This window comes from Ursus americanus, chromosome 22, assembly GCF_024610735.1.
Source record: "Ursus americanus isolate L20-20 chromosome 22, mUrsAme1.1.p, whole genome shotgun sequence".
Taxonomy (NCBI): Eukaryota; Metazoa; Chordata; class Mammalia; order Carnivora; family Ursidae; genus Ursus; species Ursus americanus.
The window spans coordinates 23086740-23114488 of NC_142148.1; the positions used below are offsets into that span (position 1 = coordinate 23086740).

Below are 27749 nucleotides of genomic sequence, written 5' to 3' on the forward strand. Positions count from 1 at the left end.
GCACTTGACACAGGCCTTAGAATATCAACATGCTAATCGTTACCCGTTCTCATCTAAAAGCCAGAATCCTCTATCCCTTTCTCCTCCAGGCTCCCTCTGCATTTTCTTATTTCCTTGGTATTTCTGCTACATCCTTCAGTAGTCTGCTTTGTGACAGAGTGACTTATGCACACGTTGTCTCCCCCACTCAACTGTGGACTATCAGAGGGCAGAGACTGTGTCTTTTTTGTTTAAATGTTTGAATACCCTCCCCCCCACACCCCACCCTGGGCTGTGTATCATGTTACACTAGTGTTGGAATGGGTCTTAGAGATCACTAGTCCAGCCCCTCATTCTATACACGAGGAGGCTGAGAGGGAATCATGTGCCCCTAATCACACAGCTAGGTGGTTGGACTGTGGCTTGAGCCCTAGTGCTGCCAGCTACCAGCTATGCCATTTGAGCCCCAAGCCCTTTCTCTTGAAAATGGGCATAATGATGTACACTTGCTTACTTACTAAGCAAGTGCCCTAGGAGTAAATACTGACGAGGAGTGCTTTTGCAAGCTGAAGAGTATTGTTACTAGTACTGTACAATCTGACCTGGCTCCATATAACATTCGCTGAGCTATCCACGGATACTAGAGTGATTCTGGGGCCCGTTATTCACCCGTGAAGTTGACATAAAGGAGAGAGAGTCAGGCCGTCTTGTACGATGGCCTTTGAAGCCCTTACCAGCCAGGCCAGAGCCTACCACTTTCAGACCCCAAGTTCAGCTTTAATGACTTTTTTACCTCTTCTCCAGCCTCTGATCCATTACTTCATCTTATTCGTGGCCTGACCCCTCCCTCTGGACTCACCCCCCTTAGACCATTTACTAAGAGAACTGACCCGACTCCGTGGATGGATCAGTGTTGAACATTATCAGAGACCGCAGTTTCCACCCTCTTAGGTTCTTAGTTCTTGGGCCTGAAGCTCCAGAGCAGGAAACTCATCTGTAGCATCCCAAGCTCTTCCTCAGGACTCCCTTCCCTGACAACTGAGCAATCCAGGACTGACCCCCTGTCCCCCTCATGGCCTTACCATCATGGTTGGCGTTTCCTAGTGTCCACGGCTCATCTGAGTCAAAGTGAGTGTCTCCTCCAATCCCTGGGCCAGGAAAGTAGGCGTGGGCCAGGAATCCCCCTTCTCCATCAAATGGGGAGCTGTCGCCATGGAAACCAGAAGCAAAGAAGATCATGATGTCTGCCTCCTTCCGGTCACTTTTGATCTCATGGTATGGCACCTCTTCAAAAGTCAGCGGGGTCACCTTCTGCCAGACATCGAAAGCCTGGCGAATTGCTTTCCGCGTGTCTAGCTCGCCCACCTTCGGGGTATAGTTGTGGATGCTGGTGAGAGAGGGGAGGGTCATTAGGGAGGAACAGTCAGAGTCAGAGGCCATACAGCCCAGTCATCTTCAATTTTTGAACCCTAGGATTCTGCTGAGGTACCCCTGGGGTTGAAGAAGAGGCCGGGCGGGCAAGGCTCTGGGTCTGCACCCCTGCCTCAGTCCACACAGCTTTGCTTTAATCGAAGTCTTATATCTGATCTCTCACAAAGCTTGTGTTGAATACAGAATTCCATTCCAATGTGCAGGAAACAATTAAGTGGGGAGATAGCATTTTCTAAATTTTAAGTTTTTCTCCTAATACATAAAAAGTATTTATAAAACATAAAAGTTATAGAAATATTTAAACAGTGGAGAGTTTAAGTGAAACATCCCTTTTACAAATATTTGGTACCAACTACCCATCTACTGCTTGTCTACCTGGGACGTTGGTATAGGGTGGTATCCGATTCAGTCAGTTAGAGACTCAGCGATTTAAGATTACACTAGCTATTTGAATGGTTCTCCATAACAGAGCAACACTCCTGGGTGCTCTGTGCCATGAACACCTGGGTAAGGATTATTTACCCATTCTATAGGTAAGGAAACTGAGGCCCAGAGAGGCCGAGTGATAGAAGTTAAGGTTAGAAGCCAGTTCTTTCTCTTGATTCATTCTACCTCTTCATGAGACCTTCAGAGTCTATCTGAGTTTCTAACTCAGATTCTTCTTATGTTTCCTTCTCTTGTCAGATTTCTGGAAAAAATCCCTTTCTGGTCTCTATAGCTCATCAGCAGAAGAGCCCTTCATTCTTCAGCTTTAAGAATCTCTGCCTTAGGGGCGCCTGGTTGGCTCATTCAGTTAAGCGTCTGCCTTCGGCTCAGGTCATGATCCCAGGGTCGTGGGATCGAGCCCCGCGTCGGGCTTCCTGCTTGGTGGGGAGTCTGCTTCTTCTCCCCTCTGCGCCTTCACCCCCACTCGTGCGCGCTCTCTCTCTCTCAAATAAGTAAATAAAATCTTTAAAAAAAAATTTTAAAAGGATCTCTATCTTGGATCCTACCCCTGAACCCAGGGCATCTACCTGAGATGGAATCAGAGCCGTGAGAGTGCCAACCGGAGCCCATCTGAGCCTGGTCTGTGCCTGGCCTTTGCCTCAGCCCCACCCTGCACCGTGATGTCTGAGTCTGCTGTGCTGGGCTCCGTCATCCCTGCCCTTGGTCACTGGTCTGACATGGAGAGTGATCCTCTCCTGCCCTTGGTTTCCCCGCATAGTTCAGGGGCGACACTGTGGCGATTCAGTTCCCTTAGGAGACAACTGGATCTGTGCTGGGAAGTTCAGGTGAAGTCCATGGGGCTCAGTGAAGGGCTCCAGATCGAAGGGAGTGGGGTGTGGCAAGCAGCGAGGGGGAAAGTGCGCTCAGCCCATTTTTTATCACAGCGGAAAGTTGCTAAACAATCCATACCCCACTTCCTGAAAACTGTAGGAATCGAAACAGGACACAAACCAACCTGAAGTTGGAGACACAGCATCATCTGGAAGCCCCAAGGGGGACGGATCACAGGCTCTCAGCACCTGGTCCTGATGCCCACATACCTGGCTCTCACCCCGCTCACAGACCCACCACCTGCAGCAGGAGCCTCTCAAACTCTGGCGGCGACAGAACCGGGGCGGGGGTGGGGTGGGGGACAAGGCCAGGGAGGAGGAGAGGGCGTCTGAGCACCTGTAGGTGATGTGTTTCTGCCTCCACTTCTGTCCTGTCAGGGCGTAGCGCTTGCTCCTCCGCCGGCGGCTTAGGTGGGGGTGATCAGGGACACCGCATCGGGGCTTCTTCATCCACCTGGGCAGAGACAGGACACACACACACGCTGTGCTCACTGAACGCTCTAGGCACGCAATGCAGCGTTCCCAGTCCCAGTCTAAATGGCAGCGTGCAACCACGCCCTGGCTGCGGGGGCCCTGGCTTTGATGGGTTCCCCCCCATCGGGAGCACCATCGACCGATTACTTGATTCATTCACTCACAACGATTAGGAAGACACGGGGTTGCACTCGAGCCCGGGGGTCAGGGGCATGGGCTTGGTAGTTCCAGCTCCACCACTCATCGTGGGAGCCCCGGCAAGCCAATCCTTGTGAACCTCAGTTTCCCCATCTGAAACACGAGAATTCTAGCTCTCGCTGTTCTTAGGTTGTAGCAAGCCTTAAGGGAGGGAGTATATGTGGGAATACACTGTAAATGGGATTAGGTCACCTCACTCCCTGCTTTAAAACCATCCAATGATTTCCCCAAACACCTAGAATAAAATGCAAACTCTTCACGTTGGCCCACAGGGACCCACATGATCAAGCCCCCGTCTCCGAGTCAGATGACACCCTCATTCCCCCTCCCCCATACACTGGCTCCCAGCCACAGGGGCCTTCTTGCTGGCCTTGCACATGCTAAGATGACTCTCAGGGTCTTCGTTCCCTCTGCTAGCAAGGCTCTTCTTCTTCACGGCGTGGTCTGCTCCCTTCCTTCTTTAAGGTCTCTGCTCAAATGTTACCCCTTCAGAGAGGACTTCCCTGCCCACCCTATCTGAAATAGCTTCCCCCTCCCATCCTACAGCGATCTGTTCATCCTGCTTAATTTGTCTTCATAGCATTGATCGTTGCCTGAAATTATATCATATATTAGCTTTTTTGTTTATTCTGTCTCTCTTGGCAGATGCTAAGTTCCATGAACACAGGAACCTTGCCTGTGCCGCGCCTAACACAGAAGGTGTTTGCTAATGATGTGCTGAACGAATGAGGGAATGAATCAGAAGTGCCCGGCAGTAGAATGGCATAGCTCATAAGATGGCAAATTCCCTTTCACGGGAGCTGTTCAGAAAGTGGCTAAACAACTGTAGGTCTTGGAACAGAATTCTCTGCAGCACTTAGTACGCTGGGTTGTGATTTTAAATCTGTTAGGCTACCGCCTCTAACAAATGGCAAATTCTTTGAGGACTGGAATGGCATCGTATTCATCATCGTGTCCCCAGAAGCTAGCCCAGTGCCCGGAACTAAGTGAATCCTGGTAACTTTGTCGTCAGGGTAAGTGACATTAGGGAACCGTAAGCTTGGGACATATAAAAAAAGGCACAGCGTAGGAGATTTGAAAAGATCGTTGTTGATCGGGGCCCAGGCCACCCTTGCATTTTATGTCCCATGCTGGCCTAATGACCAACTCACTAAAGCACAGCTTGAGACAGCTGGAAGGGGCAACAGTCCATCTCTTGTGCGTTGCTGAAAGCAGTTGCCGTTGGCGATATAGAGAAAAGGAGACAGAGACTATTTCAACCAAATATTAAAAGCCCCTCGAGGGACTTAACCAGGTCTTACTCATCTTTGCCTCGAGTGCTTCTCCTCAGAAATCAATACTAAAACACACAATAATAACAACGTCATGTATTGGTATAAACGTTTCTAATTTTTACAGTGCGTGGGGTTCTTTTAAAGACATTTTTTGATTCTCAAAACAACTGCGAGGTGACCAGAAATTATTTATCCTCATTTTTGCCGAGGAGGGAAAAGGCACACAGGTAAATTGAGTAACTTGCAGAATACGGCAGTTGAGGCAGGACATGGACTTAGCTGAAGGAATAAATGAATGAGTAATTAATGCAACTTAAACAAAACAAGCCAACAGAAGCTGGGGCTTTTCTTTCCTCGGGCTCTAGCACAAGGTTGGGCTCGAGGATATGCTGAATGAAGGAATGTGTGACGTTTCCTGAGGGAGGCACTCAAAAAGTAGTACTTAAATGGCTGCCCTGGCTTCCTTTCCCTGACAGTCCTTGGGAAGAACCAGGAGCCGCCTCTGTGACAGCGAGGCTGAGCCAGGCCTGGGAGGGCCCCCCGGGAGGAAACAGGCCCAGAGAAAGGCAGTCACTGCCCAAGGTCACAGAGCTGCAACAGAAACTAAGGTCTTTAAATTCTACCCCCAAAACAGCCTCCCCACTCAGGTCTGGGTTTAAGCATGAGCACCTTCTCTCCCTTGTCCTGCCTCCAAGACCACGTTCCCTGCCTTCCTACGGAGAAATGGGGGCAGTACTGAAAGTGGGAAATGCCATCCTCCTCCCTCAGCTCGTTCCCTCCACCTCCTCCTCTCTCCGTCCACCTGCCACTCTCTGAACCCTGTCCAACAGGCCTGGGGCTTTCTGGAACCGAGTAAAACCCAAGGCCAGGTGGTGCCTCAGCAGAGACACCAGTGCTCCTGCCCCAGGATGCACCGCCACGAGGCCTGCACAAAGCCCTCAAAATAACCTCTGCTTTGAATATGGCCGGACTCTCTGTAACCAGCTCACTCCGGAGGCCACAGGGCCACGGCATTCACCGTCCTCATGCCATCATAGCAGCAGTCAAACATATTGTCTCAGAAGTTCACAATCTCGCAGAGAACCCGAGGAATAGAAAATGATCGTACAGAATTAGAAGATCATAAAACCTCAGACTCAGCCCAATTTTAACAGCTTAGAATAACGGATCTAGAATTTGAGAGCCGTAATCTAGCTCTCCCCTTCGTAAATGCGCAAGTGGAGGCCCAGAGAGATGATTCTCTCAGGGGGTGACTCACACCCTGGGTGGATCGAGCCTGGATCCACAATCACCCACCACCTCCCTGCACCCCGCCTTGGGGCCCTGCTCCCTGCTTCCACCCGGGCTTGGGAGCCCCCTCCCCACCTCGTTGGGACCCTCCCCCAGCTCAACGCCATGCCTTCATGGCGGCAATGGCTTTCCTTGTGTAGCTTTAATGACTTTTATGTCTACTTCTTGAACAAATGTAAGGATGCTTAATTCTCTGCCATCCTCAAACAAGCAAGCAAGCAAACAAACAAACAAAAATCTATCTACCTCTAGCTACCCTCTATTCTTCCCTCACTGTTAGGCTTCTAGAAAGTTTTGCCTCCACTCGCCACCTCTACCCCCCACTTCCCCTCCTCCCACTGCAGTCTGACCTTGTCTCCACCAGTCCACAGAGCCTGCTCTGGTCTCCTCGCTGCTAAACTCAGCCCATGCTCTTCGGTCTCCCAACTGATCACTCTGCAGCAGCTGGCCTGCTGACCACCCCCCCTTCTGTACCAGGACACAGAATCCCTGGCTTCCTCCACCCCTCTGGCTGCTCCTTCTCAGCCTGCATCCTGGGTTCCATTCCTATCACTTGTCTCTTCCTCCTTTTTGTACTCCCCCCGAGGAAATGCGACCATCCTCATGGTCTGGCTTCTTTGTTATCACCCCCTGAGTATTTCCCTGAAAATCAGCGTTTCCTTCTGAGTTCTGGACTGGTGCAGCCAGACTATTATACTTTTCACGGCGTGGTGAGCCTCTGGAAGGCAGGGATCGTAGGATCAAGTCCAGTGCTTGGCACATGTAGGCATTTAGCAATATTTGATAAATAGAAAAAGTGGAACAATTTGCCAACTTCTTATCATTCAGGAGTTGTTCGTATCAAGCGAGATGTGTATATCTCAGGGAAATCCAGAGGGGTGACTCTGAGAGCCAAAAGCTATTAGAGTCAGAGGAGATCTAAGACTCTCTCTCACCAAACCCCTCATTCTGCTGATAAGGAAACTGAGGTCCAGAAGGATTAAGGTCACACCGCAAATTTAGGGCAGAGCACCTCCCAAGCTCACATAGGAAAGGTCACCTTGGGGTATTCCCTCCCAGGACGATACTGCAGGAGTGAGACAGGAAGGTTGGATGGGGATGGTATATACACGGGGCTGTGACAATTAAGAACCCAAATATAAGTCTGGAAAGTTCCAAGGCACGATGCCCTACGCAGATCTTACTCGATTGTTGTCTGATCCAACACACCGGTGACTGGGATCCCGTAAAACTGCTGCATGGTGGAGACTGCTGACTGTAAGGCCTTCCCTGAGTGCAGCGCGGGCGCCCGTGAGTCAGAGGGAAGCAGATAGCCATAGGACTTTAACCAGTTCTGGAAGACACAGGAAAGAGAAGGACACATTATACTGGAGAAGGCTCTGAGCTACCTGGGCAGAGATTTGCCCTTGAAACTCTGGATCATTTTACCGAAGGGACCTATGGACTCATGCTCTGATTGCTTCCCCTTTGTTCCCTCCTGCGCACACTGGTAAACTAATCTCCAGAAAACCCAGCTCTCGTTGGCTCTCTCCCTCGCTATAAAGCCTTCATGGGCTCTCTACTGGCTATAGAGTAAAGATTAAATTTGCATTCAAGGCTCTCCGGTACCCTGCCTCTTTACTCTTTTATGCAGTGGTTTCCGCTGATATGTGACTAGACATGCAAGAGCCCAAGAATGCTTCCTTCTCTGAAGCAGAGTGGCCTGTTAAAATGTGTCCTCCAGAAACCACTGTGTCTAACATCAGAGTCTGCTGAAGAATCACGTTGTAGAATACTTATTGACATGAGCTTGTATACAGGCTTTATTGTTAACCCCTCCAAAAGAGCAAGCCATCATACGTACATATAAGCAAAACGATGCATTATTTAATTTAAATATAAATACATAATGTATGCATAGGAAAAAGCACAGAAGGGCACACATAAAAAATAAAAAATAATAGCATGGTTATGTAAGAGAATTTCTTGTTTTTAGAAAATATCCACTGAAGTATTTTGGCTTATATAATGGTGCATGATGTCTGCAACTTTTTCTTAAACAGATTCAGAAAAGAGAGAGGGAGAGGAGGGAGAGATAGAGAGAGAGAGAGAGAGGAAACAAATGTAGTAAGGCGTTAAGAATTGGGGAATCCAGGTGAAGGGTATTTGGGAATTCTTTGTTCTATTCTGGAAAACTTTTCTGGAAGCCTGAAATGATGTCAAAAAAGTTTTTTTTAATAAAAAAGGAATTAACCACGAGCATCCTGTGTTACAGTATCACGGGGGAGCATTTCTGTTTTCTAAGTTTTATGCATGGAGTCATTTAAAAAGGGGAGGAACAGTTCAAAAGGGCAAGAGCGTCTGAAAGTAACTTGGATGAAGAAGCTGCAACAGACAATGACTCTGAAGGACAGCAAAGGAGAGATGCTTATTCCCGCTGACAGGCGGGAGGGGCTGGAAGCCTGAAGAAACCAGAGCACCGGCAGATATCTGTGGCATCAGTTGGAAAATGAGGAAAACACCCGTGGGTCTCCCGAACCCACCCGCATGTACAGGAGCGCCTTTACAAGCTGGTCTCTGAGCCAGACGGAAGCTGCAGCCCATCCTCCAAGAATTATCCTGAACACCAGGTGATTTAAGGAAGGAGAAAGAACTTAGGAAACAATATTATTCCCGTTGTGATTTTTGCTTCTTGTCTCTATACGAACAGTCTTGTTGTGGATGTGTCTGTTGTTACAAGTCAAAGCGAACCGTTTTGGGAAGGAAGCCGACCAGCAACTATAAATAAGTTATTATTTATTTCATCTAAGGTGACTATAACATCTTTACTGCAAAAATCTTTCATTATTTTAAGGTTCCGTTCATAAATTACCACCTCCAGAAGACTTCCCTCACTCCCCAAACTAAGTCATTTTCTTCCTCGTTTGTGCTCCCCCAATCCCCTGTTAGAGATAATCTAGATCTTATAGTATTGGGTTCTAATTGTTACTTGACATGTCAGACTCTTAAGTGCCTCAAGAGAAGGGCCTGTGTTCTACTCAGCTCTGTTTATCCAGTGTCCAGAAGTGCCTGACACACAGTGCTGCTGCTCAGGTCTGCTCAACAAACGTAAGTGGGCACTCACTGCCTGCCAGGCACTGTGCAAGGCTCTGGGGATACAAAGGTGCATAAGGAGCTCACAGCCCAACAAGTAAACCCACCATGAAAACACAGCCCTCAAAGTCAGGTGTGTACAGGGTTCTAAGGGGGTACAGAAGAGACGTGCCTTCTCCACATGGGGGTGGAGACGGGGAGAGAGGGGAACCCAGGGGAGGCTCCCAGGAGCAGTGTTGAGGGATACAGCATGTGCAACTGTGGGAGGGGAGCACGGTGGATTCTGAGAAGGGTTTCAAACGACAGGAATGGGGGAGGGCAGTGTGATGAAGGAGAGGGCTGAAAAGTAGGGACATGGAGGGAGATGATATGTCATTATTGGTTCACAAAGTGGGAAAATTATAGAGAATCACTTTGACTTGACTGTGGCCCAGGATCAGCCAACAGGTTCAAGTAAATCATCTAGAAATGAACATGACAGGGCAGCTAAGTTACCCACTGTTCATCCTGTGCTCCGGCTGCTGGTCCCAGGTTAAGTCATGCCATCGAAATACTACATCCCTGCGCCACATCCTCTCAGCCAGAATGGCACATTATGTTCCCTTTTTTTAATGGTAACTTCAATGAAGAATGATTGGGTTGAATAAACAGGGCATATGGTAGGAAAGAGGCACCCAGTTCTGAGATCGAATCCTGGCTTCACTGCTCACTGGCCATGTGACGCTGGAAAAACTGAACTTCAATTTCCTTGCAAACCATAACTTACATGCAAACTATAATTCCTCCTCCACAGGATTACTGTTAAGATAAAATGAACAAATGCCCTCGACGACATAATCACTCAAAGGGGTTTGCTATTGCTTGGGATGCTGTCTCTGTAATCTTTTGCAAACTCAAGGTGGAAAACTTGGGCTCTGACTCCTTTGCCTTCTGAAATCGAGTCATCCCACCTTCCCACATTCTCCCTGGACCGAGGACCAGTCCTGATGGGTCCTGTGGAGGGCAGTATGTGTCACAGTCAAGTCTGCTTGCCACAAGGTGGCCGGTGGCCATGACCATCTCTCCCACAGCACCGGGAGCACCGCCCGGCAGAGAACTGACAGCTGGCTTGAATTGCATACTCTTCACCCTCAACTTTCTTAGGACCAAACACAATCATTTTCTGTCTAGCTTGAGGAAAATGTTTTCCCTACGGGAGATTCTGTATGTTTTCTGGATTCAGAAAGTGGACACTGGGTGGCTCAGTGGTTTTCCCTCTTGGCCTTTTCCCCAAGAATCCGTCAGCCAAATGTATGGCTTAAATATGGAGCACGGTGAGACTTGGAAGTAACTTACTCTTTTCATCTTTCCCACCACCAAGTTATGTTTCATCGTTAAAAGTCTTACAAACCTTGTTTCAACCTGTAAGCTGTCTCAAACCCTTCCAGAAAGAGGTGTGGTACGAATCTAAAATAAATCAAACTCCTCCTTATCTATGGAGTCTGCTTTCTAAAAACCCAGCTAAGATGAATTATGGCATTTGGGAAATGGCTGGGGATCTTTGGACAGATACCACTGACAAACTAGGCAGCCAACTGAGGAGTTCCTCTGAACTAGCACAGGAATTAAGAACCTTCTCCCCTCCTGCCCTCATTACTGTTTATGGTAAGAGATAAGGAACAGGGAACTCTGGGCATAAACCTACTCCAGCCTTTGAACACTTTGGGGAATTGAAAGTAGCTCCTCCTCCTCCGTAAAGGGCAACTTGGTTTACCCAGCTCCGTTCCTGGGATACACAAGCAAGGAGCCACTGGGGGCCAAATAGGATGTGCTGAGTCGAGCTCAGCAGCATCAGGAACTAGGACCTAAGGATTCAGGTCCTGGGCAAATGTCTGGGGACCAAACACTAGAATGGGTCAGCCTTCTCTAAGCTCTGCTTCTGCTTCCCTCCCAGGTTCACTGGAAACAATCCTCAGAGCTCAGTGGCAGACCCCTAAGAAGGGAAATGGGAAGGGGAGGGGGCTGGTCAAAGGACAGCTCCAAACCAGGGAGCAAGGCACTGAGATTAGACCTGCGTGTGTGCCTGTATACGTGTGTGAGAGGCTAAGAGGCTAGGGACCAGATAATTCCAACTTCTGCTGCTTAACCCAGTCTCTGCCACCCACTTGCTTCTGCCACTGTGTGACCCAGGCAGTCCCTCTTGACCTGTCTGGGCAGAAGTCCCTGGTGTTGGTGCAAGTCTTCTATATTCCAGCCATACCAGTTCCAAAACGTTCCCTGCCCTTGCATACTCGCGGGCTGTTCCTGCTGCCTACAAAGCCCATTCTCTTTATGTGTGTTAGCAGACTCATCCTTAAGGTCTAGCTGAAATGTTACCTCCTTTGGTAAATCTTCCTTAACTCTCCCTGCAGAACTAGTGGGCACCCTCCTTACCGCTGCAGGGCTTTGCTTCTCTGCCACTCTAGACGCAGCTACCACAGTGCCTCCTACCTGTCGCTTGATATGTTTTCCCCACTAGATTGAGTTCTGAGGAGCAGAGAGTGTCGTATTTATTTTTGTATCTGCTGTGGCACTTAGAACAGTGCCTGGCACAACAAATCATCACTGGATGAATGAATGAATGAATGAACGAACGAACGAACAAACAGTTGGTCCAGGGGGCATCGCCTGGATACCAACCAAGGAGGGGATTTCATCTTGGGAAGGCTTCCTGAGTAATACACAAGAAAACACCAAGCACAATTCTTGGTATCTGTTAGAGGCTGAGAAAAACATTTGCTGAAATTCAGTCTATTGTGGTTTGACTTCCTTGCTTGATGAGGCAATAGGCTCCATTGTCCCATCCGAAAAAAGGTAAAATCCATGAAAGGGAAAAAAGCCCCATTCAGTTTTAAACACAATGACCTACCTTCCATCTTTTTACACCTGGATCCATTAACCAATCACCAGCCATGTCAGAAGTCTGCCCTTTATAGCTCAGTTAACCAACTCTAAGATGTCTGTCACCCTCTAAGCACTGAAAGAGGTGTAAACCCAGGAAAAAGTGAGAAAAATCTCAGAGTGCGGCGAGCAGGGACCAAAATAGCTGGGCTGCACCAAAGATGTAGAGATGGCAGACAGTACGTGCGATTGGTTTGCCGGCCAGAAGGCGGGATTTCAGTTCCCGAGAAGCCGAAGCTGAGACATTCAGTAGTGGCAGGCAAAGGAGAGAGTGGAAAATAACAAGGAGAAAAAACGTGGCCCGGAGAGGGAAGAGAGCGGCAGACAGCAGAGGCGGTGGTGACATTAGAAGTGGCATTGGGGGCAGCAAGAAGCAGATCAGCTGGCGGTGCTGCTGTTCGCTCTTGGAAAACAGAGAAGGCGGTGGAGGAGGAGAGAAGTTTGGATCCGCTAGACCAGCATGGCCTCCTGGGGGTAACCCGGAGCATTGCACCTGTTTGGGTGTGAGGCCAACCCCAACTGCACAGGTCTGGAGAAGGAGCGGGAGAATGATTAGAATCAGATGTTTGATCAGGATCGCAGTGGGCTGGAAGGTATTATCATAAAGGCCAGAGGGAAACGTACAAAGAAGGACCAGGCAAGAGGTGTCACATCTGGAAGCACGAACTAGAATGAGGAAGAGAGAATGAAAGACCCTGATCAAAGAGTTTGGGTAGCAGAGGTCATAATCTAGGATGATGATGTGAGTAACAGGAACAAGGCATGACTTCAACACTCACAGGAGGTCCAAGTCCCATCCTGGAGGGTGTATATGCAGAAGGACAGTGACAAACAGGAGCGTGACTAAGGGGGAGTGGCTGGGAGAATGAAGGAACCACTCATATGAACCATGTCCTAGGAGGGAAATATGAGGGATGTTTAGGCTGGAGAAGGGGGAGCTGCAGGGAACATGCCAGTCTTCATAAAGCCAACTGACTATTGATGAAGGAGATTTATTCTGGTTGACACAGAGGGCAAACCTAAGACCAGCACAGATTATAGGACATAGATCTTGACTCACGATAGGAAACGACTTTGAAACAAAGGTGTTCTAATTATAGCAACAATGATAATAGCTACTGTATTAGAATGCCAACTGTATACCTGGCATTGTGCTAGGCACCCTAGAATGCAATGGCCCCAGGAGGTAGGAATCCCCCTATGTGCAGATGAAGAAACAGGTTCAGAGAATTAAGCATCCAGAGTCACAAAATTCATAAGTGGCAGGATTCAGACCCAGATATGTATGAAACCAGGCATTCCATATTGTCAGACAACTGGGACAGGCATCTCTTTCCCCTCCCAGGACATCTTACACCTCACACTCCTAAAGAGCGCTGTCTTACCTAACATCATAGCTCCATACTCTTCTGCTGTGACCCCAGTGCCGGGCACCAACACCTACCCACTTACCAGCCAGAAGCCTCATATGACCCATGACTCTACCTTCTCCTTCACAGCCCACATCCATCTTTTACCAAAGAACTATTGGTTCTACTTCCTAAACATCAGATGTGCTTCTGTCCATTCATTCATTCATTCATTCATTCATTCATTAAGTCTTCAAGGACTTACTACTATGTACCAGGCACCGTATGCTAGGCTCTGGGATAGAACAGCAAACAGAAACATTCTTGTTAATTTCTAGTTACAGGCTAGTGGAAGAACCATGGGGCAATAAGTTCTGTGACAAATAAAGCAGGTTGAGGAGCTAAGAGGGATGGGACAACCATTTTATAAAGGATGGTCAGGGAAGGTGGCCCCGTGGAAGTGACATCTGAGCGAGAGACCTAAAGAGGGAACAGAAAGTACCATTACCCCCGAGGCTTCAAGGGCTTTCCATCAAGAGCCTTCCAGGGAGAGGGAACCAGAGGTATTAGTCAAAGGGTACAGTATTTCACAAGATTAGTAAGTTCCAGAGATCTACTGTGCAGCATAGTGCCTAGAGTTAACAGTACTGTACTATATGCTTAAAAAATTTGCTAAGAGGGCAGATCTTAAGTGTTCTTAGCACAAAATAATAATGATAAATAACGAGGGCAGGAGGAAACCTCTGGAAGGGATGGGTTTGTTCATGGCATAGACTGTGGTGATGGTTTCACAGGTGTTTATCTCCAAACTCATTAAGCTGCCTATGTTAAATATGTACAGCTTTTTGGGTGTCAATTATACCTCAGTAAAGTGGTTTTAAAAAACAAAGAGCCTTCATGACTTGACTCCTGACTACCTCTGCAGCCTCTTCTACCATTCCCCACCTAGCACTCTGTGTTTCAGTGTGTTCTAAGTCTTCCAGACCCTTCCATACATCGTTCCTTCTATCTAGATCACGCTCCTCTCTCTGGGGAGGCCTTCCTTGACCCCTTAACTTATCACAATTCTTATCACGCAGTGTTGTCATCACATGCTGTTAACTGGTCTCTTGACTGCGTAGTGCCCGAGGGAGGGCCCGTAGTCTGCCTTCTCCACCGCAGTACCCTAACACCTAGCTCAGGGCCTGGCTTGGATACTTATTTATTAAATGAAAATGAGTGGAAGTGTGGGCGGAGAGGGAGAGTCATCTGGTCAGAACTTGTTGTAGGACAGGCCCTCTCAAACTCAGCACTACCGGGAGTTTGGGCCAGATCATTCTTCGGTGTGTGTGGGGGGGGGTGTCGTCCTGTGCTCTGTAGGACGTTTAGCAGAATCCCTGGTTTCTTCAATTAGAATACTAGTAGCACCACCCCCTCAGCTGTGACAAACAAAAAAACCGTCTCTAGACATTGCCGAAAGTCTCCCTGAGGGTGGGCAAAATTGCCCCGGATTGAGAACCACTACTATACAAAGATTCCCATATAGAGCTGCCTTGACTATCCTTCAAGGGTCCATTCAACCCTATATTTTGTTTGAGGGAAAGCACACGGCATCAGTCAGGAGCCTCCCAGGTCGAGGCTCAGGGTGAGAACCGGTTTCCTCATCTGGGCAGATGGGCAGGAGTGGCCTTGATGTGGGGTCTGCTGAGGGGTGAGGAGTAAGGCAGCTCAAGAGGTCGTGTAGGGTCGTGGTTAGGAATGTACACTCTGGAGACAAACTGTGTTCGGTTCAAATCCTAATTCATCCATTTATTTGTTGCACGACCTGAGGTAAATTATTCAACCTCCCTCACGCTCGCTTCCTCCATCCGTGTCGTGTCATTAGCACGTGACTCGTGGAGTGGTTGTGGAGATGAAATAACATAAGACGTGTAGTAAGTCCTCAGTAAAACATAGCAATAATAATGACTATTATTTTCTTGAGAGGTGACAGGCAACTCTAAACACCTCGCTGTACGGCAGCCCCGTCACCAAGGCTGGGTCTCAGCGCACAGTCCTCGTGTGTCATGGGCCGTCAGCATTGCAGGGTTCAGGGAGCTGGTTAAAAGTGCATATTCCCGACTCTGAACCGAGACCCTATGAAACCGGACTGTGTGAGGCTGGAAACTGGGAATCTGCATTTTTAAACCATGAGCACCTGAGGTGATTCAGCTGCCTGCTAAAGCGCAGAAGCGCAGCGGTAAGGACCCATCGCTGTCGGGAGTGACGACCTCGTGCCACGAAGGAATGGGCATGCCGTGCGCACTCTCACCTCTGATGTACTAAGGCAGGAACATGTCACCCACTTAGAAAATTAGCTCAATAGCCAGCCCTGCTCTCGGTGCCTCAGCTCTGCCGTCATCTCTGGGTCCTTCACCTGCCCATCTCCTGGGCTCGTCCTAACTTCAGGGCCCATCAACACGCCAACATTGAGATTCCATTGTGTTATTGTACATTGCCATCAAGAGTGGCCTAACGTCACCTTCCCCGTGCATTGCTATGTGAGCTCAGTTCTCACTCTGGGTTTTTACCTCGGTTTCCCTGTATGGCACTTAGGTCCCAAGCTGAGATTGCTATGACCTTAATCTGTTTCTCAAGGTCTCAGATTCCCTGCTTGGTTCCCGGTCTTCTCCAGACAGTGAGACTCTAGTCCCTGTACACCTGGGAACTGGGTAGGGTCCTATCTAAAAAGCCAGGTCACTTGGGACCAAGATATCACTACATTGTCAAATATTACCTAATCTTGCTCTTTCCAGCTCTTTCCTCGGGCAAATGACCTCACTTCTTTAAGGTTCCTTTTCTCCATTTGTTAAACAGAGAATGAAAAAGAAGACTTGTGAGGAGGATCCAGTGAGATGATGCACTGTGGTAGATGAAATAACAGCCGTCCAAAGATGGCTACATCCTAACCCCTGGACCCCATGGCTCTGTGAACTCACGTGGCAAAGGAGCCTTTATAGATGGGATGAAGGTAAGGATCTTCAGGTGGGGAGATTATCCTAGGTCATCCAAGTGGGCTCAATGTAATCCCAAGGTTCCTTGTAAGAGGCAGGCAAGAGGGTCAGAGTCAGAGCAGGAGAGGTGACGACAGAAGCACGTGTCAGAGTGGCGCCATGCTGGAAGGGGCTGCACGCCAAGGAACCCGCGTGGACGGCCTCTAGAAGCCAGAAAAGGCCAGGTATGAATTCTCCCTTGAGTCTTCAGAAGGAAGCCAGCCCTACAGAGACCTTGCTTTTCGTCCTGGTAAGTCCCGTTTCAGACTTCTGACCTCCAGAAGATGAGAAATCTGTGTTAGAAGCCACTAAGTTTGTGGTAGTTTGTTTCTGCAGCAGTAGGGAATGAATACATGCATGAGAAGCATTTAGCAGATTCTGGCAGAAAGTAAGGACTCTCACAATGTTGTCTGTGTTCTTGCTCCCACACTCTCCGGCAAGAGATGGGCCACCATCACGCTGTGGTGATGCCTCAGGGATCAGCCCTAACATCGTGTCAGGCCCCCAGCTCCTGTCTTGCCAGAGCCCTGCTTCCTCCTCCACCCATACCACTGAGGTCCCAGCCTTGCCCACTGAGCCCACCTCCATTATAACTAATTTTTTAAAATCTGAAACTTGAAGGCTTAACCATTCAGGTATCTAGAAAATTCACTGGTCAACATACTTTGAAACCATCTGATTTAATACACTTGTTTTGCAGAAGAGCAAGATAAAACATGAAGGGAGAAATGACTTATCCAAAATCACAGAGCAAGTTGAGAGAGGAAATGGAGCTAGCATCCCTGCCTCCTAGGGAGGGTTCTCTCTGCCATGCTACACCCTCCACGCTAGCTCTGGTTTGCCTCCAAGTGCTGTCTTTTTTTTTTTTTTTTTCCTTTTCACTTACAGCCAGTCTGAAAAGGGCCCTCAGGCTCGCCCACAATGCCCAGCTTAGCTGCTTGACAAACACCTTAATGGTGCAGCGTTGCCTCTTGGCTGCCACCAACTCTTGAGCACTAGCGGGAACTCCCTGGCACTCTGCTCCGTGTCCTTGGCCCGTTCCCAGGAGGCCACCACAAGCCAGACAATCACCATCCCCAAGGAGATGGCACATTTGGGGTTTGGGGTCAGCACTAGGATGTCCAAGTTTTCCAGTTCCGGGGTGGCCTCCTCCCAAGGCCAGGAGAGGGGCCATGCTCTTATTCACTCTGTGAGGAGGGAGGAAGCTTCATCTTCCTCACCTTTTCCAGGGCCTTCCTGCCAACCTGCCACAGTTTTCTGTCCCCTGGGGTTTGACATACTGATGAGTTAAGAATAAGGGAAGCGGGAACACAAGACCATGGTCAGGCCTCAGTTTTTCAACTGTAATAGGCAGATGGCTGAAGTAGGTAACCCCTAAGTAATTATATAAAGTATAAAATATATAATAATTTTAGCTTGATTGGATTGAGTGTGGAGCCGTCTTCTGGTTCCTCGCTGCCAGTTTTAAATCCAGGCTCCTTAGCGTGGCACTCAACGAGTTTCCCGATCTGACCCAATGCACCTTTCTAGCCTTATCTTCTGTCATGCACAGCCTACCCTTTTACTGCCCACCCCACGGACTCCCCCTTTAGCTACTGACGACCTCCTTGTGTTGACTGCACACATCCCGCAGTTTCCTTCCTCTAGGCCTCTTTCCTTCCCTCTCTGTATTATGCCTTTCCCACATAGCCTCTCCATGACAAACTATTAAATATCCTTCCAAATGCAACTTGAATGCCACTTCATCTGGGAGGGCTATCCAGGGGTGAGTGGACTTCCTCTGGGCTCCCAACGGCATTCTACACCCCCCTCACTCACCGCGCCTGTCACATCATACATAGTGTTTCCCGTGCCTGTGGTCCCCACTGAACGCTGCAGCTTACAGCCTGGTGAGGGAGAAAGACACAGAAAGCCTCAATGTTCCATTGAGTGGGATGAAGGAGAAGGAGAAGGCGTTGTGAATGTGTTTGACAGGAGATCCAGGCTGTGATGTCAGGGACAGCCTCCCTGAGAAAGGGTATCTTACTGAAGTCCTGAGATGGGAAGGAAGCCGCCCATTAGAAAAAGAGAAGGAAGGCCAGGGTGGCCAGACTTGAGTAAGAAGGTAGTATATGAAGAAGGAAGCTGGAGAGCCGGGAAGGACTCTGTCACGCAGGCCCTCGCAGGCCTTAGGAAGCAGCCCGGTGGGGGCCAGGTTCAGGGGGTTCCTACTATTCTTCATTCTACTTTCGTGCGTGTTTGAGATTTTCCATAATAAGAATCAAAAGGAAGAAGTGGTGGAAAGCAGGGATAGTAGTTCGTCTTCATCCTCAAAGCCGCTTTAAGCAAGGGGAGTGTGGGAGTAGCATGATCAGATGTTTTTGTTTAAAACTTTTTTATTATTAAATATTTCCAGCACTCAGAGAGGCATAAAAATAATAAAACACACCTTGGATAATCGCCAACCAGCTTTGTTAAATCTTAGCTTTGGCCATATTTGCTTTGGATGTAACTGACCCCTGTGTGGATTTATTTTTAAAAGGTCACTCTGGCTGCCATTTGAGGAAGGATTAGAGGCAGGCAAGAGAGGCTGAGCGGGTGGGACATTTTTGAAGTCCAGATGAGATACAAGTTCAGACTACGAAGGAGGCGATGGAGGTGGAGAGGAGTAGATGCCAAGAAGATCTAGTCAGGAGGAGGAATTGCTGGGGCTTGCTCAGTAATTCTGCTGAGGCAAGTGAGGTGAGGAAGAGGTGGCGGACCACCCCTGTCTCTCTGGCGCAGAGCTTTTGGGGCACAGAGAAGAGTGTGCCTGAGTGTGTGTGTGGTAGAGAACTGAGTTTTTAAATCGACAAAAGTTATTGATAACGACGCCCGTTTTTCTCTACCTACTTTGTTATAACAGCCTGTATGATCTTTGAGAAAACGTTGCCTTTTATATATATGGCTTTGCCGTTCTGCTATATGTCATTAAAGCCTCGTTCAAAGTTGCCTTTTAAAATGAATGCATGGAATAATGATGAAGGAAAACTAGCAAAGGACGTGAATGGAATCAATCCTGAGGTCCGGAGTAACCGAGAGCTTTGTTCCAAAACGTCTCAGCTGGGGAGGGCTGGAGCTGGGATTCGCAACTTCTATCCACACATTACTCCCTAAAACAGGTACGCAGATCTAAGTATGCCAGGAAAAAGCTCAAGGTATCAGGGCCGGAGCCAGCACCCAGCTGGCTCAGGAACAGGCCCCAGTCCCCCCACCTCTCAACCCAGCTCCAAGCAGGTCCCTTCTCTGCTCAGAAACCTTTAATGACTCCCCTCAGCCTTTGGACAAAAGCCAGTTTCACAATCTGCTCTCAGCCTCCCTGTCCAGCCTCTTCTCATACACACTTACTGGAAATAGCCAGTAACATGATGCCTTGGGCACATCAAGTTATCTGCCGTTTCCTAAACACGCCCTGCGCCTTCGTGGAGCCTTGGTTCCTGGCTGTCCTTCTGTCTGGACTGTCCCCTCACCGTTGTCTGTCCTTCTCTTCCCTCAACCGTTCATCTTTAATAGCAACCTCTTCCCTGAAACATTCTCTGAGAGCCTCCTCTCCTCCTCACGCTGTGCTCCTCGCCCTCATTACACCTCCAGCACGCATTCATCTGTTCTTCAAGGAAAGGTACTGACTTTTGTGTTCGAAGCATGATCGAGAGAAGCTGGTGGGGGCACAGACAATGAAATCAATAAAAAAATATTGAGAATGTGCCAAGCAACTGTTCTAGATCCTGAGGAGACATTGGCTGCAGTCTATTAAGAACTAGTTCCTCTCATTCTGAGTTCAAACTATACCATGTGATACGGCTAGGCATGTCCGCAGATCAGTCTCTTTAGTACAATTATAATGCACTTCTCTATGCTCTGAAACTACCTCTTTCAAGGACTGGAGTGGGACAACCCTGAAAGTGGAAAAGATTGGCTAAAAGGCTATTGCAGAAATCTAGAACAAGCATGCAGACCAAGGACAGAAAATCCAGCTTCTAGTCCTAGCCTTACTGTTGATTAGCTACTTGTGGGTCCCTGAACGAGATGGGGACAGGTCACATCCTTTCTCAGAGTCTCTGCTCATCTATAAAGTGAGGACAATATTTTCCCTATCTCACTCGTGGTGTTGTTGCCAGGATCAAGTGGGGCCACTCACATGACAGCATCTGGAAAGTGCAAAGCACCTTTCAGATATGAGGCTGTTAAAGTCATAGGAAAAAACATAGTAATAATAAGAGAAATGAATTAAATGCTGCAGACTAGATTCAGATTAGGTAAGAGGGAGAACTTCCTAATAGTGAGACCTTTTTTTTTTTTTTTTCCCCAGACAAGAATGAAGCTATACTGGTAGGCCATGACCATACTGAAAGAAATTTTGGTTTGGGAATCTGTCTGTGCTTCTTAATAGGCCTGCCCCACTACCAGACTCATCAGGGCTCTAACTTTTCTTAACCAGAGGTGCAAACCAAAGAATGCTCCCCATCCACCCAGAGCAGCTCCCTCAAAACTGGTCTAGAGGGCAGGAGTCCATTATGCCTTTGGTCGAGGTGTCACACTCCGTTACTTGTGTGACCCATGCTGATCAGCTTGTCTCTTTCTGTCTGTACTGAACTTCCTCAGAATTAAACTGGAAAGTAGCAGGGCCAAAATATTATTTGTGGGACATTCTACTCAGCTAATAATAAGAGAAAGGGATGCTTTAAATAAACCAAACACAGGAAGCCAATTAGGGAATCAGTGGGACCCCCTGTTGTGCAAAATACAAAAGAAAGACTCAAGAATGCAAAGGAGAAAACAGACTGAATGAGGTGTTTTTTGTTTTTGTTTTTTTTCATTTTGTCTTTTGGTAATGCCAGATCAGAGATACAAAAATCAAAAGCCAGAGATAGTGAAAATGCTTTCAACTAAGAAGTCAGGAGACCAGGGAAAGGTTTAGAGTTCTGAATCACCTACTATCAGATTTAGAGTCCTTGGGCAACTCAGGGCAATTCAAGAAGTGTCTATTAAGTACTACTATGTGCTTCTTTGGTGATCTCTAAGATCACAGCCACCTCTCGGTGCCTCTCTATTGTATGTCACTACCACCAGATGACAACATACTGAGCAGGGTTTCAAGGGTGAGACTGTGGGACCACTGCCAAAAGGAATAACCTCTACTTCCAATGAAGGAAGGACAGGTGGGCAATGAGTCCCATCCCTAAGAAGCATTTTAGACGGGACCTTAAGACCCACCTGTCCATAAGCATCTATTTCAGATCCATGTAACTTTTTGGCACAAGGGATGAAGAGTAGAATCACCGAATGCTTATTGAGTAATTAATGATGAGCATTGGGGATTGTGTAAGATGTAAAAACACAAGATGTTTTTAGGCCCTGCCTAAGAACTGCCTAAATGATGTTTAGGTATTAAAAAAAAAAAAATAAAGGGCAAACTGGCTGGGGCTGCTTCAAAGTATTGCCCTGAAAAGAGAGGAATAAATAACTAGAGAAGTCAGGGAGTTTCCTGAAGAAGTGGGGCTTGGGCTGAAACTGTAAGGAAAGGTCACAGATGGATGAACGGAGGTACAGATGCAAATGGCATGTGATGAGCAGAGAAACGTGGGTAGTTTGTCTTAGGATAAAGAAGAGACAAGCTTGTCTGGAGTAAGAATGTGTACCAATGAGCAGTGGGAAAGACAGCCTTCTAGAGAGGAGGTAGTGTGGATTCAGACTCCAGAGGACTTAAAAAACAGAAAGAGGAATTAAACATTATCTGGTGGCTGAAGAGCAACCGTATTCCTGTAAGGTTTCAATCATGTGAGCTGCTAGTGTTCAGTGAAGGGATAATTAGGTGCAAATTGGTGAGAGAAGCAGTGGATACAATTCTTCTATCTTTTAGAAACTTTTGGAGAATATATTAGACATTGAAAATGAAGTCATCATGGAATTAAGGTGTTTTTTATCAGGTCACTTGGAGATAGGAAACAATAGAAATAAAGGGTCACTTCTCGGAATGAAAGGAAATTAAGAGTTCAGGGGGCCCCAGGAGACCATGCTGGGACTTGTCTGATTTAAATTTTTTATAAGTGATCCAGAAGTAGAGCAAAGTGAAAATTTCAAGAACTGCAGATCATCTAAAACCTTTTCAGGTAGGGAAATGCTCTGCCAAAGAAGACAAAGCTGAAGGAAGGTACTGAGTGGGATGCAAAATGGCAGAGAAACGTCAATGTGAGGAAACGTAAGGTAATGCACTCTGATAAAAATAATCCACACACAGGGTGTTGGGTTCCAGGCTATCAGTTTTGACACAGGAAAGGGATCGGAGAACTACTGCAGATTGTTTCCTAAAGGCAGTGTCCTAACGTGTGGGTCAGGAAGGCTGACAAAGAGATAGGCAGAAGCGGGAATGGAGCTGAAAACCAAAGAAGAAATCATCCTTCCTTTGTGCCAGACTACAGAGTCCCACATCTGGGACAGTGGTCAGGTTTACATCTATTGAAAACTAGGGCCCAAGGATATCTAAAAAAAGGCAACTACAATGACCCAGAGGATGAATGTGGCTGTTCTATGGGTGGCTGGTCATAAGGGGGAAGCTCAAGCATGAAAAGACAAAGGCTAAGCCAGGTGGAGTAATCAAAGCCTATAAAGCTGATAAGGATAAGGTGTGGGTACGCATAACCTTTCCTCCATACCCTGACGTATATAAGCACATAGCCTCCTCTTAATGCTTGAAATATCACAGGAATAACAGGGTTTCAGAGTTGAGATCATCTAGCCCTATCCCTTTATATTAGAGATGATAGAATTTAAGCTTAGAGAGGGCAAGGAAATGGTCCAAGGTCAAGAAGCCACTAGGGGCCAAGGTCAGATTGGAGCCCAGGCCGCCTAAATCCCAGGCCAGGGTCTTCCTACCTCACCCTTTGCACTCAGGAAGACTAAGGGAATCTGACTTTTTATAGGATATAAACTTATGAAACACATTACTTTGAGATGTAATAAAGCTGAAAACACAAACGGGCGAGGGAAAGTTTCCACTAAAAGTCAACCAGCAATGATAAGATCTTTGAAAGACAACTACCAACTGGGGCAAAAGAGACTTTTTACACACCCTAATTTTTGGGGATCATGTACCCCTTTGATAGTCTGAAGAAATCTAGGGATTCTCTCCTAGAAAAATACATTTGCATGCACAAACACAATCTTGCACAAAATTTCAGGCCCCCTGAGTCCCAGGCCCAATTAAGAATCCTGTTCCGGCACGTTCTTCTGAACAGACTGCCTGCTTCAACAAATGCACCCAATCTCACAGGATAACTGAGGCAATCACTCTAATTTTCCTCTGCAAAGAACTACTGTCCTAACTTATTACTTATCTCGTATTAGAATTGCAGACCTCCAGGTTGGAAGAGACCAGAAAAATTGCCTCGTCCAACTGCCCCTCGCAACCCCTCCTCTATGATACAGAATAGTTTCACGGTTAAATACATGGTGACTAGAGTCAGCCTGCCTAGGCTAGAATTCCAACCCCATCACTTGATAGCTGTGTGACCTTGGGCAAGTTACTGAAGCTCTCTGAGTTTGTATCCTCATCTATAAAGGTGGATAATAATGACAACTATCTCATAGAGTAGTCATGAGGATGATATGAGATTATTAATATAAATCATAGCACCAGGCCTGGCTCCTAGTGAGTACTCAGTAAATGCTAGTACTCAGTAAATTGTTATTATTATGCATGTATCCATGCAGGTATTATGCACGTATCCATCCAAGCCCCCCCCCACCCCGAAGCTTTTGCTTGCACATGTCAGTGATGAGCAGCTCACCGCCTCCTAAGCTGGTTGAGCAGCTCTGATTGTTACAAACTTCTTTTAATATTGAGCTGAAATTTGTCTTCTTGCAACCCCTACCCCCACCCCTGTTGACCCTAATTCTGCCCTGTGGGGCCACTCAGAGCACGTCTACCCTTCCAGCCCTTCAGATACGAAGACAGTGATCGAGTCCTTCCCCCGCCCTCCCGTCCCCCACCCCCCCCCCATCCTCTCTTCTCCAGCTTGAACATCCTTGGTTTCTTCTCCCAGCCCACAACATACTGGCTGCGCTTACTATTTACTCCGAGGCGTTGTACGGTTTCCCTCACACATAGTCATGCAGGCCACACACCCCACCGCCACCACAACAATCCCGACCCTCCTGCTCCGCCCCCGCCCGCTGCCCCTGTCCGCGGTGCTGAAGCAGCCCCGGCCCCGCGGCCCTTCCCGGCCTCTGCCCTGGGCAACCCCCGGCCCAGCCCTCAGGCGCGGACCCCCGCGCGCCACCCCCGCGCCCCCAGCGGCAGGCGCGGCCCGGCCCGCCCAGGCCCGGCCCCCGCGCCGCCTCCCGCCCTGCCCGGAGGCCCCGAGCCCGCGCCCCGGCCCGGCGCGTCAGCCCCACCTGCCCGGCGAAGGGCGCCTCCGCCTCGGCCGCCCGCGCCGCCGCCGCCGCCGCCGCCGCCGCCCGCGCGGCGCCGGGGAGGCAGCACAGCGCGGGCAGCAGCAGCAGCAGCCGCCCGGGGACCCGCCAGCGGCTCCAGAGCGGGGCCCGGCCCGGCGGCGGCGGCCCCGGCGCGGCGCGGCCGCCCCGGCTCCTCGGCATCCCCGCGGCGGGGCCCGGCCGCCCGGCTGCGATGGCGGCGGCGGCGGCGGCGGCGGCGGCTCCGGCCGGGTCCTCCCTCTGCAGCCGCTGCGGAGCCGCCGAGTCACGGCGCCGCGGACACGCGCCCGGCCCGCCTGTCTTCGCCGCCGCCGCCGCTGCCTCGGCCGCCAGCGCGCCCCCGCCTCCGCGCGCCCCGCCCCGGCGGGGGGCGGCCAGGGGCACCGGGGCAGCACCCGGGCCGGACCGCGGGGGCGGCGGCTCCGGGCCAGCCCTGGGGCACTCGCAGGGGAGCGGTGCCGGGGAGGGGTCTCAACGGCCCGAACCACAGCTCCGGAGGGAGGGTCCGAAGGGGTGGAACTGGAGGCGGGGGTCTGGGGGGAGCCCTGAGGGAGGGGGAAGAGGCTAAATAAATAGTCGCAGAGGTAGAACCACGCGATGGCTCTAGGGGAGATATACTGGGTTGGGGGTCCGAAGCCAGAAGACTAGCCCTGAGGGATGGAGTCTGAGGGGGTGGCCCTAGAGGAGGGGGGTCTGGAGACAGCACTGGGGGAGGGACTGAGTAGACGCCCTGGGGTAACGCCGGGGTGGTGGAGCGGTGGCCCTGGAGGAGAGGGTCTGAGAGGGTGGCCTTGGAGAAAGGAGGGCAGGGAGGGTGGGAAACTGAGGAATAGATTTGAGGAGTGTTTTGGGGGAGCAGCCCTGGGAGACATTAGGTGAAATTAAGGTGAAGCTCATTCTCTCACCACCCCCCTCAGTTGGAGAGAGATCAACCAGTTGGGAAGATCATCTTTCATCCAAAACAACCCATATGTATTGAACACTTTCTATATATATGTAGGGCTCTGGGCTACTTGGGACTTAAAAAGAAAAAAAAGGAAGCTGACTCCCTGAAGTGTAGAGGTTTACAGCTTGGTGCGAAAACATAAGTGCAAAGAAACACAGGGCAGCAAACACAAAGTGTCAAAAAGGATACAGGCAGGTGCTCCAGCGGTCAGGAGAGACTTGACTGCGGACAGGTGAAGTCAGGACAGGTGTTATGGAGGGGGTGGGGGGCTCTAGCTAGGCCTTGAGGAAAGGCTGGATTAAATAAGGGAAGGGGAATGGGAAGGGCGTGTCAGGTAGGAAGAGGAGGTGTATAGGATGTGTTTGGGGCAGTAGATCATTTCTTTGGAGCACAGGGATCCTATAGGAAAGTGCTGGGGAACTGAAGGAAGCAGAAGACTATGAATTCCAGGATAATGAATTTGGGAAGGGAAATGGGGGTGGTGGTGGTTGAAAGGTCTTTTAAGCAGGATGGTGTGTGGAAAATGGTGTTTTATGGTTACCCGGTAATTTGGAGTTGTGGAAAGGGAACAAGCTTAGGAATCAGACCTATGTTCATATATTGGCATATATTGTTGATATTAATGCATAAGGTTGCTCGAAAGATGACGTGCTTGGCATTTAATAAATGTTCCATATTAATTCCCCTCCCAGTGTGCAGAATAATGACCAGAAGAAGCAGAGAAATTAGTTGGAGATGACTACAATAGTCTAGGTGCAAAGAAATAATGATAACAATAATAATTAACACTTATTAAATGCCTAGTATGTATCAAACATTGGGCTAAGCCCTTTACTGTGTTATATCTCATTTAATCCTCATAAGTAAACCGTATGAAACAGATACTATTATTACCGCCAATTTAGAATAAGGAAGTGGAGGCTCTGAATAAGTCTGCCAAATTTGCGTGGCTCGTAAGTGGCAGAGTGGGATGCAATCCGACCTCAGAACGCATTTTTTCTAGGATAGGGTTGGGGGAAGAGATTTAAGACACATTGGACCAAAAAGAAGGAAAGGAGCTTGGAGTGATGACAAGTCCAGGAAGATGGATTGTAGTGTCTTCACAGAAATGGAGGTATCATAAGGAGGAAGATGACAAAGAGTTTTAGGCTTGCTGAGGCCGAGGCGACCATAAGGTCCCTGAGATGGGTATAGGAATGAGTTCAGAAGAGGATGGAGAATGGACATTTCAGAAACCTTGAGGTCAATGTGATAGTTGAAAGTGAAAGATCGGAGTAGAAAAAGCAAAACTGCTGGCCCTATGTTGAGACATACATATTCGGTCTAAAGAGTGCTCAAAAGATTGAGCAATCAGGCTCATGGAGTATATGGGAAAGGGGAGGAGCATTTCAAGGAGATGAAGAGGGCTTGGCAGTATCAGGGAGATCAAAGAGATTGAAGAGTGTATACACACCATTGAATTTCCTGCTCACAGTCTAGCAGGGAGATAGGGACATAGCTAGTCATGTGGTTTCATGCTAAATTATGACAGAGATGGGAAGGAAGTGTTATGGAAACATTGAGGAAAGAGCAACAAATTACCCAATGTTGGAAGGTTTGGGAGAGGGTGCATTCCAAGAGGAAATAGTACATTCAAACCAGATATCAAGGATGGTGGACATGGGTGGCAGTAGATAATTAATGATAAAGAAGGAAGAGATTAGTATAAGCAAATGGATGCTTATGGAATATAACCCTAGGTAGGTCCCTAGTGGAGAAGGTCTGGAGACCATTGTGAAGCCAGCCCAAGAGGAGGTTTGGAGGCTTCAGAGTAACACTGTAAGATGAACTCACCAGTGCACTGACTTCTCTTTTCCCTTTTTTCATGGGAAAGGCACAGGACTTAGAGTCCTGAATTCAATATTGGCTGTCACTAATTTGTAGTTCACCTTTGGGCAACTCGTTTCATCTCTTTGAGCCTCAGTTTCCTCATTTGTAAAGTAAAACTAATGACCCTGCCCTCTCCGCTTCATTAGAAGGACCACACGAATAGTTGGGAT

General features: G+C 48.6%; 1 protein-coding gene across 1 annotated transcript in view; it reads right to left on the reverse strand.

The window, feature by feature from the left end:
- The window catches only part of MMP24 (matrix metallopeptidase 24), a 41759-nt gene extending 16833 nt beyond the window's left edge, over positions 1–24926 (reverse strand). The window contains exons 1-4 of the mRNA XM_087853620.1: positions 24726–24926; positions 7147–7295; positions 3064–3180; positions 1062–1366 (exon numbers count right to left, since the gene is read on the reverse strand). Of these exons, the coding sequence (XP_087709746.1) occupies positions 1062–1366; positions 3064–3180; positions 7147–7295; positions 24726–24926 (772 nt within the window). The remainder of the gene's footprint in view (positions 1–1061; positions 1367–3063; positions 3181–7146; positions 7296–24725) is intronic.
- Between the last annotated feature and the right edge of the window lie 2823 nt (positions 24927–27749).